Here is a 12,705-nt window from a genome sequence, read left to right as displayed (position 1 = left end):
ACGCGGCCACTGAACGCTTTGCACATATCTCTGTGCCTTTTGCTGTTTGAAACTGCAAGAGAGGGAAGGCACACTAAAACATTTCCATCTTTGCTGCAGCAAGAATGGCACAGTGACAAGAACCAAATCCTTTGGTTGTAGAAAAGACAGCAGTTGCAGCCACTGTTAATAGATTAGCCTAGACAAGTGATTTCCAAGCTGCGTTCCAGAGAGCCTCAAGTTCCCTTGGAAACATTTTGGTGGTTCTTCCATGAGAAGTTCACTAATGGGACACAATCTTGCTGATCTTCCCCCTTCTGTGTACAGTTGGCACAGAGGCATGTTAGGTGTGCTCCCAGGGCACATGAACAACCCACACAGGGCAACAGGTGTGCCCCAACAGGCCTGGTCAGTGCCTCGCATGAACAAAATGTTTATTTTTCAATGTTTCTATCCCATTAGGAAGAGCATTCTGACCATAAAAGCTGTTTGACAGTAGAACATATCACCTTAGAAGGTGGTGGAGATTTTTTAAGCAGCAGTTGGATGCCCATCTATCAGGGGTTATTTAGTTCTGATTCCTGTGTTTCAGGGGGTTGGTCTAGATGACCCTTGGGGTTCCTTCCAACTTCACAATTCTATGATTCTTTCACTAGGGGACCTCACACTAAAAGCATAGAAATAGACAATCTGTACCATGCTGAAGGATGCAAGGTCCCATAGTAGACAAGTTGATTCAGAAAGAGCTCCTCGAAGGCAGGAAGCTTTGAAACCTACCAGAGCAGCCACTTTTCAAGCCACAATCACAGGAAAACTCAGTCCACAAAGACTTGTGAGGCTGCAGCCTCATATCATGTGTAGCTGTGGCAGTAGTTTGTGGACAGTCAGCACCGCTCACTCTTCTGGAAACCAAGGGCACTGACCTAGGATTCAGGCGCTTACTGGCAAGTTCAGGATGTGCCATTAAAGATGACTTGGGTGCTCTTGTGCAACAAACCTGCCCTCCCCAAAATTGGAGCTTTTGCGGTAAGGAAAGTGAAAGTGCAGTGGAAAGTGTGGGGTAACAACCCCTTGATGCAATGCCTTATAACCTCCTCGCAAACAAATGAGTGGATGCTCATGAAATAGCTGACACCATCTGCAGACTTTGTGCCAGCAAATCAGGAAGAATGCTCAGTAAACAGGTTGCCTGGAGGTGACCCAAATCTTTCAAAGATCCTCATCCTACAATTCTTAACATTCAGCCACAAATAGAAATTGGGGAAAAGCTTTGTAAGTTGTGTCTTAGCAGCTAGTTATTCTGGAGGGCTGCTTTGAGGAGAATGGCGCCCATTTCCTCAGCATGTCTCCTTCTGCACCCCTTTCTTGCCTCTAGGAAAGGGCTTCAGGGTTAGATTTGGCCCTGGGGGCTCAGGTGCTGATCCCTGCTGTAGTTCACAGGTGATGTGTAATTGCATTTTTTACTTGTTTCTCAATAGAGCTTGATCATTTTAATCCTGCACCTTCCTAATAAATTTTAATGATTTGTATATTACTATATACTGGGGGTAACATGCAGCCTGTTAGAATGGAGAACTTGCTGAGCAGCTGTGTGTTTGTGTGTGATCAAAGGTGTTAAGGGAAAAGATCAAAGGATGCTGGGAAATAACTCTTGGATCACAGGCACAATTGTCCCTCTCAGTCCGGGAGGCTTACCTTCTCTGGGCACCTTTTGAAGGCTCAGCTGGCCTGATCCACACCTCTAAGGGCTCTCAGGCATCCCTCCTCAAGCAGAGGGGCTGCACCCAGAACTGAAGCTGACAAACAACCTCATGTACACTTTTCATTTTTGTTGCTGCAGTTTTAGATTTATTTAACCCTGTTCTGGGTTTTTAAGTATATATTATACTTCCATGTTGGGCAAAAGATTCCTGCATTGCAGGAGGTTGGACTATATGACCCTCATGATCCCTTCCAACTCTACAATTCTGCGATTCCGTGAAACACCCAGAATTCCTCCAGACATGCTGATACCTCCCTTCTACGCATGGGGTTGTGGTTCTGCCATTTTGGCTGCCTATGTGTTGACACTCAGCCTGTGGAGTTGAGAAACAGAGGAAGAATTGCCAGAAACAGAAACACCCCCGCAGGCCTTGGATATAGGAAAGTTACTCATCAGCTGTGTGTTTGTGTGATCAAAGGCATTAAGTGAAAGAATCAGAGGATTCTGGGGAATAACCTGGATCCTACTCACTGCTGCAGTATTGCAAAGGATCTTGAAGTGCCCCTAAAAATTCTACCGCTCTGGTCAAGTAGAGGGGGGGGGACGCAGATTCCACCCTCTTTGGTCAAAGAGTTCAGCTCTGCACCTGGAGGGCTGTCACTTCCACAAATTAAATACTAGGGAGTGAGTTTAAAGTTCAGCTGCCTCCCTCCCTCCCACCCCACCCCAACACCTTGCTCAGATTTTCTGCTGCTGTGCTTTCCTTGTTATGCTTGAGCTCCTTGCTGACGAGTGCTAATAGCAAAATGCCAAGTGAGGGCCTGTTTGGGGTTTACCACATATTAAACATTCTGAACTTGTCCTTTTGCTCATAGATTGGGCATAATTAATAATTAAACAGCTTCTGTTGTAATGGGTTGACCTTCTTGAACTGTTCATTATTCACAAGGCAAAGGCATCACTCAAAACATCCCTCTCCCCCACCACACACACACATTGCCCTTCTCTGTACTCAAAACTGGAGATATACAAAGCACTTGGGTTGGTTTTCCTTCTCTCTCTCTTTTCTTCTACTCCCTTTCTCTCTCTTTTTAATGCCGTAACTTAGGCTGCCCCCAGGATCAGCCTCTCAAAGTTGAGGCTGGGTAAAATAAGAAAGGAAGCAAACTGGTATATCATGGAGAGCTGGTGTGGGGCTTTTGGAGGACCTTTACAGAAGAACGTAAGGAGAGCGACCCAAAGGAGGCCCATTTAGTCCAACATCCGGTTCTCACAGTGACCAACCAGATGCCCCAGTAGGTAGCAAGCGAAACAGCACTCTCCCCTCCTTCGGTTTCCAGAAATATACTGCCTCTGACAGTGGAGGTAGAACATAGCCATCAAGCTTAGTAGTCATTGATAGACAAATTCATGGAGGTAAGGCTAATTTGTGTGGTGGACTCCTCCCTTCTTATTAACCACCACTTTCGTAACTCACACTTCTGCCAAAGTCTGCAGTTCACATCTTGCTTCGGCCTCAAGCTCTCACTGGGTTAAACCAAGCCAGTGCTCTCTCCTTCTCAGGGTTTGGCAAAGTGGTCTGCAGTCAGCAAACGCAGGTCTCCCCCTTGTTGCTTAGCCCAGACCAGAAAGTTAGCCTGACCTGGTGCATTCACCTTTTACAAGGAACACCTCTGCACTGTGGGTGCAAAAAGACTTGCAGTTTGGCCAGAAGCGGGTGGTGGTGCGCAGGCAGATCCTCAGCCAAGACCACACCTACTCCCCCCCCCCGGGCTCGGGCTCTAACCCAATACCCACTCTGGACCCAAGTCCTGACACACACACCCTCCACTTACACACCTACAATGTGAGAACAGTGGCATCGTTCTACCTGACAGGGCTGTTAGCAAGATTCCTGAAAGAAAGTACATGCAGGGCTTTGCACGCTTGACCTGCGCCATGACGGCTCGTCATCCTTGCTGAATAAGTGCATGTGCTTCATGTGCGAAGCCTCTTTCTAGTGGTGTTAGCAAGAGCCACGAGATACAAGTGGCAGCTGTACCTTCTGCGACTCATTCAGCTGCCAGGTTCAAAGTTGCCCTCCCCACATGGCAGAATCCTCAAAAGTGTGTGTCAAAGGCAGCCCCTCAGAACACTGTCGCCTTTTACTCTTCAGTTACTTTTGATTTAATTGTATTTTGCTGCAATTTCCGATTGTTTGAATCGGAAACAAAGCCTTAATAAGAGTTCTAGTTAATTTTCTGTCTTGTAATTACCACTCTCATTTTTCTGATAATTGGCCGCCGCAATTATATGTATATTTACTAATCACGTCAGCAGCTCGGTGGTCGCTTCTCCCTGCCGCCATTGATAATGATATGCGCGCATGTATTGTGAAGCTGGCTTTTATCATCATCATCATCTCCTTTCCTCTTCTGTTTCTTCTTCTTCTTCTTTTTAATTCCCCCCACCCCTCCTTCCCGCACCACATCAAAGCTATTTCCCTCGCAACCCTCCATAATGAACCCCACACATGCATTTGACACAGTTGTGTGCGAGAGAAATTGTTTGGCTCCCACCAAATGCTGCACGCTCTGAGTTTCTTGCCTGCAGCACTGGAAGGTTGTATGTGATGATATATGACTCTTGCAAATGGCCAAAGCACTCCAAAGCACGGCAAGATTAAAATAAGTCATTCCTTTGTTAATTTAAATAGGTGCATGCATCATACTTTGCAAAGCACTCAGGGACAGGGTGGGGGGAGGTTGTGGGGGGCGGGGGGAACGGTGGCAAAAGCTGCCGAAAGGTATTTTTAATAGCAAATGAGAATAGATGAGAACGGAGTCATTTGCAGCTGACTCCTGTTTTATGTGGTTCTCTTGTTCCAACTGTAGGTCTAATGAGATGACTGTTAAAGTACTCCGCAGTGCAATTTCATTACATCCTGAGCTGTTACACTATAAACACTGGCAAGTCTCTCTGTCATTCTTGGGGGGTGGGGGGGGGAGAGAGATGGCAGAAACTCTCCTCAATTTGTAAATCCCTATTTTGCTGATGAAATATTCCTCTTTGAAAAATAATACGGATGTTTCTTGAGTTTTTTAAAATGCATTTGGTAGCCTTGTGTTTTGATAGGTTTGTTGTTCGTTGGCTCAACTTGCAATTTACTATTTTTTTTATTTTTTTTTTATTTAGTTCTCCATATACCCCCCTGGCCTCTCCTGCTTAACTCTAACAAGATTTGAGATTGCTAAGTGTAAATAAATAGCAACTATGATGCAGGAAGCAAAGGTCAACACAAGAATAATTTCCCAGTTCTTTGTTAATTACAAGACCATTTGGGTGTTACTTAAATAATCATTAATTTCTCATTTACACTTTCCCTACCTTCTTTTCTGCCCCGTGGCTATCATTGTCCCTTTTTACCTCCCCTTGGTCTTATTTCTACATATTCTTACCCGTTGTATAACACTCATTACTTCTAAATGCAGGATTTCTGACACATTCTCACGGCTTCACCCTCTCTCTCCCCACACGTACACAGTCTGGTATTTGAAATCAACATCATCCCCTGCTTGCTTTCCATCTGAAATCAACTATACAATTAACAAATTGCACTTTCACTTTCTGATGTTGTTGTTGTTGTCTCCCTCCTTTCCCTCCCGCCCCCCATTGCCCCCACCTGCCCAATCCAAACTCAATTGCAGGAATCGCCTGTCCTTCCGGTTGGGGAGTTCTCAGAGCCGTTTGTACACTTCATCACTCAATGGTAAGCTTCGTTTGCAAATGTGCCGTGCCCTCAATGTAAATGATACATGCCATTAACTCCACAGTACCACAGGACCTTATGGCTTTCCCTGCATCCTCCCAGAGACGCCAGGGACTTGGCAGGCCTTGGGCAGCTGGGCCAGCAAAGCTGAGCAAACTGTTTAAATTATGTAAACGTTATTTACACAAAGGGTCATAAAAGCACTTCAGAGGGAGAGTTTTTACCCCCCGCCCCTGTTTTAATAAATGGTTGGGGATCTTGGGTGTATTCTCAAGGAATTGGTGTGTGCGTGTGTGTGTGTTTGTGTTTTAAATCACTCGGAAAAATAAGGATGACAGATAATCATATTTATAACTCCATTATTCAGGCATTCTCATATTCCTTAGGAAAGCAGGCAACCTTTTTAAATGGGGTAAACAATGCACTTGATTAATTCATGGGCTTTTCATTTAGAAGTGGTTTTATGGAGTTCTTCTTTGGGAGGGTACTCTTCTCAGTAAGGGCCGTATTTTAAACCACACCGTAGGGCATGTTTTGCTTTTTCCAGACAAACTGCCTCATTCAGTGGAAGGCCACTAAAATTAACTAGGGTGTTTTTTTTAATATAAAAAAAAGGAATCTAGTTTTAAAAAGGAATCTCCTGAGCACCAAAAGGTTAAAGATCTAAGTACAACCTATTACAATGAAGGCATGTTTTAATGTCTCATTTATAGAGAAAGCTTAATAAGCAGGCGATAAAGGATGAGAGAGAGAGATTGAGCTTGGTCTAAATGATTTGGGTTTAATGGAGAACAATTGCCTTTTTTATCCTGTCAAGATGAACTTTCTGGACAAAAACTGTCAATGGACATAATTCAACAGTGCAAAGCAAGCACGCAACCCCTAAGCTTCTAGGCAAACTAAATAGGTGATCTCTTTTAGGAGAACTGTTGGATTCAGACATGTTGCAGAAGCTGGAGATGGAGGAGGATGCTCAACACTGCACAGAATTAGGCCATCCATTAGCTACTATGATAGGAATCCATGTGTAACAATATATGGATACTCACCATCAAAACTGATTCCCAGAAAACATCCATAGCTTCCTTGGTTCTAAATCCCCTTTTCTGTGGAAATAAAAGTTTGATTGCCAGCCACAAATTTACTACCAAAGAAGTGTCCAGGAATCGGCTCCTTACGCAAAGAGGCATTTGGATACATTCAGATTATGCGAATTTACACTAATGCGAGAGAACCTTCTCTAGAGTGTCCCAAAGGATGATGTTCTGACAGAAGAATTAACAGTGTGACTTTACAGTTAATTGAAATAATAAATACAAGGCTTATGTTTATTATAAGACTGATCCAGTTTCGGGTAGATTAGGTTTTTACGCTGCAGCCATAATTGTGGGTGATCTATCCTGCTCTTGCTAACTGAGGTGCAGGGGGCTGTACCTTTCTGTCTCTTCCCAGAGATTAATCTGAAAACATATCGTTTTTATATATTTTTAATTGAGGCAGGAGGAGGGCTAACCTCTATAGAAATGTCCACAGATGTCAGGCTGAAGCATAAATGATGGCAGATAATAGCCTTGTTCTCCCACGAGATCCAGCTACTTTGGAATGTCAGATTAAGAGGGTTGCCAAGGCGGCTTTGAATGGCTTGCAAGAATGCAACCCTCCGTTGGGCTGTGCATGGCTATTAGTTACAAGGGGAGCGATCCACCAAGTGCTCCTGCTGCTGACTTGTCCTCCTTTAAGTTCTTTGGAGCTTGTGCTACATGGTTATTTATGAAACAGACAAAGATTACATAGCAGCAGTGCCTGGTGCCATTAAAACTGCACAGGGCAACTATAGATCTTCCAAGGGGCACTGTGTTCTCTGCAAGCTCTCAAGTTGTGGCAAGTGGGATTGCTGAGGTCACACGCCATGCTATGCTACATGTTTTAGGCACATAGCAAGCTGCTTTCTGTTGAGTCAGAACAATTGCTCCAGTCTAACTCAGTATTTTCAACCTTGCAGCAGATCTCCAAGGTTTCTGGCAGGGATCTGTCCCAGCTGTGGAGAAGCTACTAGGGATTGAACCTGAGATCTTCTGCATGGGAAAAATTTGCGATATCACTGAGCTATAGCTTCTTTTTTTAACCTCTTAGAAGAGTGGTTGACTTGCACAAACTGGTGTAGCCTAGGGGTTAAGAGTGTGAGCTGTAAGCCAGATGGGCTCCAACCTCCCAGTTCAAATCTCACTGCAACCACAGGTTCACCAGCGCACCTTAGGGTGCTATTCTATTCATCTCCCTCCTCCAACAGGGATAATAATATTGGCCCCACAGGGCTGCTGTAAGAGTTCCTGAAGTATTAATATGTGCAAATTGTTTTTAAAAGCTTAATAACAATAAAAATAACAACAACAATTTTATTATATATATCCCACCTGTATGTAAATGCTTATTGTGATAAGTACCCTAACATTGGAGGAGACATAAGTTGGTTGCAATCTCTTCCTTGATCAGGATGGAGAGATAATGGAGACAAAATCTGAGGCTGCTGAACAAACTCTTGAACTGCGGTGTTTGGGGGTTTTGTTGAGAGTCGGGGATTGTTGCTGGCTTTTTTAAATATCTTTATATTATATCTTGTGGTTTATATGGAAATTGTTCAGTTTGGTTGTGTATTTTTTAACGCTTTATTTATTGTTTATGACTGCTTTTGTTACATTGTATTTATGTATCCCCCCCCCATGTTATAAACTGCCTTGAGCATGGTTTGAACTGTGGAAAGGCGACATACAAATAAAATTCTGTATGTCTGTATGAAGTAGAAGGGCATGTAGCCCATTGCACAGCAGCAAACCAGAGCTGGCCAATCACAGGCCCCTAGTGAGTAAACTTGCATAACACCTATTTGTCTCGCACTACACATTTCACATGTGTATGCCTAAGAGGATCTAAGTGAACACCTAAAAACGTAATGTGTGTGAAGTGCCCTGGCAATAAGCAAACTGGGAGGAAGGGTGGCTGGTCCAGGGGTTGCCAAAGTGTTGTGCCCCCTCCCTCCACTCAAATTAGCCTTGCAAATAGCACCAGCTGCAGTGTGGGTTCCGTTGTGGAGTGCCTGGTGGTGCCCACCTTAATTCATGGTGGCAGAAGCAATGAAGTTAAAGAAAAACAGTGACATTTCAAGTGCATTCATAAAGCCTTCTGTAGGGTGGGGGTGGGGTTGGTTTTCTTCATTAACTGTTGGTCGTCTATAATAAGAGACTTTAAAAAAAATAAATCTTCAGCATTCTAAGACAATGAAGCAAGTGACTAGTGCTTTTTCACACTGAATCTGGGTTCTGTTTTTTGTTGTTGCTGCACAGCATGAGAAAGCAGCCAAAGGAACGCCCAGCCCCTGAAGAGTTAATGGTAAGTACATCTTCAGGCTTCTCATTACAACACAAACAAGAAAAGTTTTGCTGATTTATGACATGCAGAAGTTTGTTGGGGGTGTTTTTCCTCCATAAGTTAACTAACATTAAATCTAAATTTTGCTTCCAGCTCTGACAGCCAGCAGACGTTGGCGTAACGCACATAAGCTTCTATCTTGGTTTCAGAATCATAACGGTGGTTATGGGACACATTTTGTTTGAAAGGTCTCTTGATCAAAGCAAGATGCTGTCTGTATTAGGAATTACTCAGATTTCTTCTTTAATTTACTGAATTATTTCTTTTTAAAAAAACTTTTAAAAATTGAATTCTACAGTAGTTTCTATAAATTTATGTCCACCCTTATAGTATACATTGGCAGTGTTCTATAATCCTGTTACGAAGCTGATCTTGGGGTTTCTATGGAACTGATTAGATGTGACGTTCTTCCTCACCAAATTGCCAAGAGAAATGTCTTCATTTCTACAGGTTGCCCTTTGTCCTTTTTTGTTCTTCTTTCCTTTTTTAAAGTCCTTTATTTTGCTTTTAGGTTTACAGTCATGCTCTCTGACATGATCAGTGCATAACAATTTACTACATACAATGGCAAGAGCAGAAACATCATAAACAACAAATCTCATTAATGGTATTTTCTTTTCTAAATTGCCCTTTGTTTCTGCCCATGCTGAACTTTGTATAATAATGAAACATTTTTATTTTATTTTATTTTATTCAAACAAAATCCCTTCAATACTTTTACCCATAGATCACCCATAGGTTTGTTTACTTTCCCAGTAGAGAACTGGGAGGAAGCTAAGATGAGTTATGTTTTCCCAACAGAATGAAATAACCATGGCCAAGAGTCACAGATTTATTTATTTTTTAAGTAAACTTTATTGAATTTTTGTAGAAGTATGTTAGACTATTGCACTGAATGCCACAGAATTGAACACTGGGGGGGGGGCAGGAGTTTGGCCTGCATTCCTCAAACAGCTGTATACTCTATCACTTTTATCGATTGAAAAACATTTATATAAGGCTTAGTGTTTTAGAAATCTCTGAGCAGTATGCAGTCTAAAAAATAAACAATCCACCATTAAAAAAATTAAAACAAAAGCCAAATCACAACCTACGACCAGTAAAACAGCAAATAAAAACACATCAAAGCAGATAAAAGTGAATAAAACAGAAATTCGTTAACAAATAAAACAGGATCTGGGCAAAAAGAAGAGTCTCCGCCAAAATGTCTAAAGCAACGGAGGGTTGCCGCTTCACCTGTGGCAGAGGCAAGGACATTCCTGAAACAATGCTCCAAAGGAGATTTCAATACGGCAGGAGCGAAGTGTGTGTGAAAAAGGGAAAAATCTAAAATGCCGCTGTGCTAGTTGAGGCCCTAGAGGTGCCACCTCCCTCTGCAACTCTTCCTCTGCATGGGCATCACGTTTGTCAGATATGTGACCATGTTTATAAATCTGGATGTGAGTAATTTCTGCTACTGCTGAAGAGAGCTGTTAAGCAATTGCAGAAATACCTTCGTGAGGAGGAACTTTGTATTCCCCCCCCCCCCACACCGTCCATTCTGTCTCTGGGTAGTGATGGTTGAGGCTGCCTTAATTTGCCGCTCTCTCTTTTTTTATTAACTTTTGATGGTTGGAAGGTTCCTGCACTTAGTCACATCTGAGAGAACTTGGAACAGGTTCTAGAGATGGAGATGCATTTACCTGATGCGTTGTTATTATTCTATGGCTGGGTAGCTTGACTATTAAACCAACAGAATGGGGTTTCATAAAACCTGTATCTCTTTGTAAATGCATGTTTTCCGTGATGCAATAGGCCTGCCACTTATAAATAAAACATCTGCAGATCGCACTTCCAACCCTCAGTATATATGTGCGTGTTCGGAAGCTGTAACACCACTCCAGGGTGTAAAGTCATAAAGACGGAGGCCAAGGGGTGAGTGCCTATAGGAACAACGACATAGAGTTATATATCTTTCCAACTACCTGCCCTGAAGCGCCGGGTCCTACTCATAAGATAGTATCTTCTCCCATCCCCCCTTTAATAATTAAAAAAAGGCATAATGGCTTTTTAAAAAAGACTCTTTTTTAATATATATATAAAAATTAACACTTGTTTCCACGTTGCTTTCCCTTCACTGCAAATGGCTTCTGAAGCCTGGCCACTCAGTATTGAAAGGGGCCTCTGCCTGTGTTGAAAAGTCTGATTGATGCCCTTATTGATGCCACAGTCATAGACCCAAAAGTGAAGGGGGAAGTTGCTTGTGCAGAGTCCCCAGCGGCTCTTGCACAGACGTTCCTGGTGCATTGTGTCCTGGATTTTGTTTTGTCATCAGATTCTTCCTTGCTTATGCTCCAGAGATCAGGTCACAAGGACCTAATCAGGACTGCCTTGTCCGTGGTGACCCATGACAGGCCCTTCTCAGTGGCAGTTCCGGCAAGTAACTCTGCAGGCATTGGGGTTACCAGAAAGAGAGAAGTGGCAGTAAGTGATCTGGGCAGTGGAACAAGGGATGGGCAAGATTTTTGAAAGCTTAATGGATAAACGAGTCTCTCTCTCTCTCTCTCTCTCTCTCTCTCTCTCTCTCTCTCTCTCTCTCTCTCTCTGGCTTTGTAATGTTATTGTTGGCATCTGTCTGTTTTGATAGAGAATGGATTGTGCCTCCAGGGATTAAGTCAAACCCTCTATGTTAGGAATGTCAAAGTTACCTCCCTGGAGCACAAGCTTGGACAGTGTGTATGGAGGTCCTGGGCTGCTCAGACAACAAGACCCCCCTCTCAACCTCACTGATGTGGTCCAAAGGAAAGCAGAGCAAAATGTTGGGCACTAGCCTGGCTGCAGGAGTTGCCAGAATAAGGCACCACCCAACCATCTTAGGGACTCCACTCTGGATTTATGTAGGGTTTACTCCTTAGCCTTTTCTTCTCCCGAAGATATCCCACAAGGCAGCGGAGATTTAGAGTCAGTTTTCCTTCTCCTAGATGGGCTACTTTTCCAGATTGATGAGCCCCATCTGCCCCTCACTTCTCTCTACAGTAAGTGCAGAAACTGCCTTCTTGACCATTGGACCCACATTTAGTGTTGTCTGCTCAGTCTGCCAGAGCCTATCTTTGCATGCAATGGAAGTACCTAAATCACTCTTAAAAAGCTTCCTCTGATTCTTTGGACTCAAACACACACAAAGAAAAAGAGAGAGAAGAAACAAAGACCAAAAACACAGTGTACTACCAAATCTTATTTCTGCTGCTGTCCTATTGCATTTCAATTCATTTTAAATGGGGCTTTTGCAGCAAAACCTCCTGGTGGAATGTGGCCAAGGCCAACTCCTAGTGGAAATGATGCTACTAACTTTGATGCATCAGGATGGGAGGTTATAATAAACCCTTAAAAACCTGGCTTTCTGAAATGCATATAATAATTTAGCGATCATTAACAGAGAGTGGGAAAAGACTGGAGCTCAGCTATCTTCATTTTGCTGCCACCCTTTAATTATCCTAAATTGCCTGCATGGTCCCAATATCTCCAGTGGCTAATATCCAGAGAACTGGAAGCATCTATTTTTATCCCTCCTCTCACTGCCCATGAATGACTTACAAATGACCTACAGCAGCTTTCACCAACCTGTCACCTTTCAGGTGCTTTGGAGTACAGCTCCCATCAGGCCCAGCCAGCACAGTTGTTCTGGCTGGGTCTGATGGGAGTTGCAATCCAAAAACATCTGGAAGGCACCAGATCCTTCTTGGATAGTTGGTTCACCTTGTTCCCCACCCTGCACTCAGCTCTCACCCATGGCACCTAGAAGCTGTCATCATGTGACAGCGGCCACACCCCAGGAAACAGCTTTGACAGGCCAGTTTAACCAGGTGCAGGT

The 12,705-nt window shown here is 43.4% G+C and overlaps 1 protein-coding gene across 9 annotated transcripts in view; it reads left to right on the top strand.

Moving 5' to 3' along the window:
- The window catches only part of MAP2K5 (mitogen-activated protein kinase kinase 5), a 129,433-nt gene that overhangs the window by 99,491 nt on the left and 17,237 nt on the right, over window positions 1–12,705 (top strand). For all 9 annotated transcript variants that reach the window (XM_081888610.1, XM_081888614.1, XM_081888612.1 and 6 more), the window contains 2 exons: window positions 5,368–5,429; window positions 8,771–8,816. In XM_081888610.1, coding sequence (XP_081744736.1) covers window positions 5,368–5,429; window positions 8,771–8,816 — 108 coding nt within the window. The remainder of the gene's footprint in view (window positions 1–5,367; window positions 5,430–8,770; window positions 8,817–12,705) is intronic.

Source organism: Podarcis melisellensis (assembly GCF_964234715.1).
Source record: "Podarcis melisellensis genome assembly, chromosome: 14".
Lineage (NCBI taxonomy): Eukaryota > Metazoa > Chordata > Lepidosauria > Squamata > Lacertidae > Podarcis > Podarcis melisellensis.
Note: the sequence above shows the minus strand (reverse complement) of the source record. Positions and strands in the feature narration are given on the sequence as shown.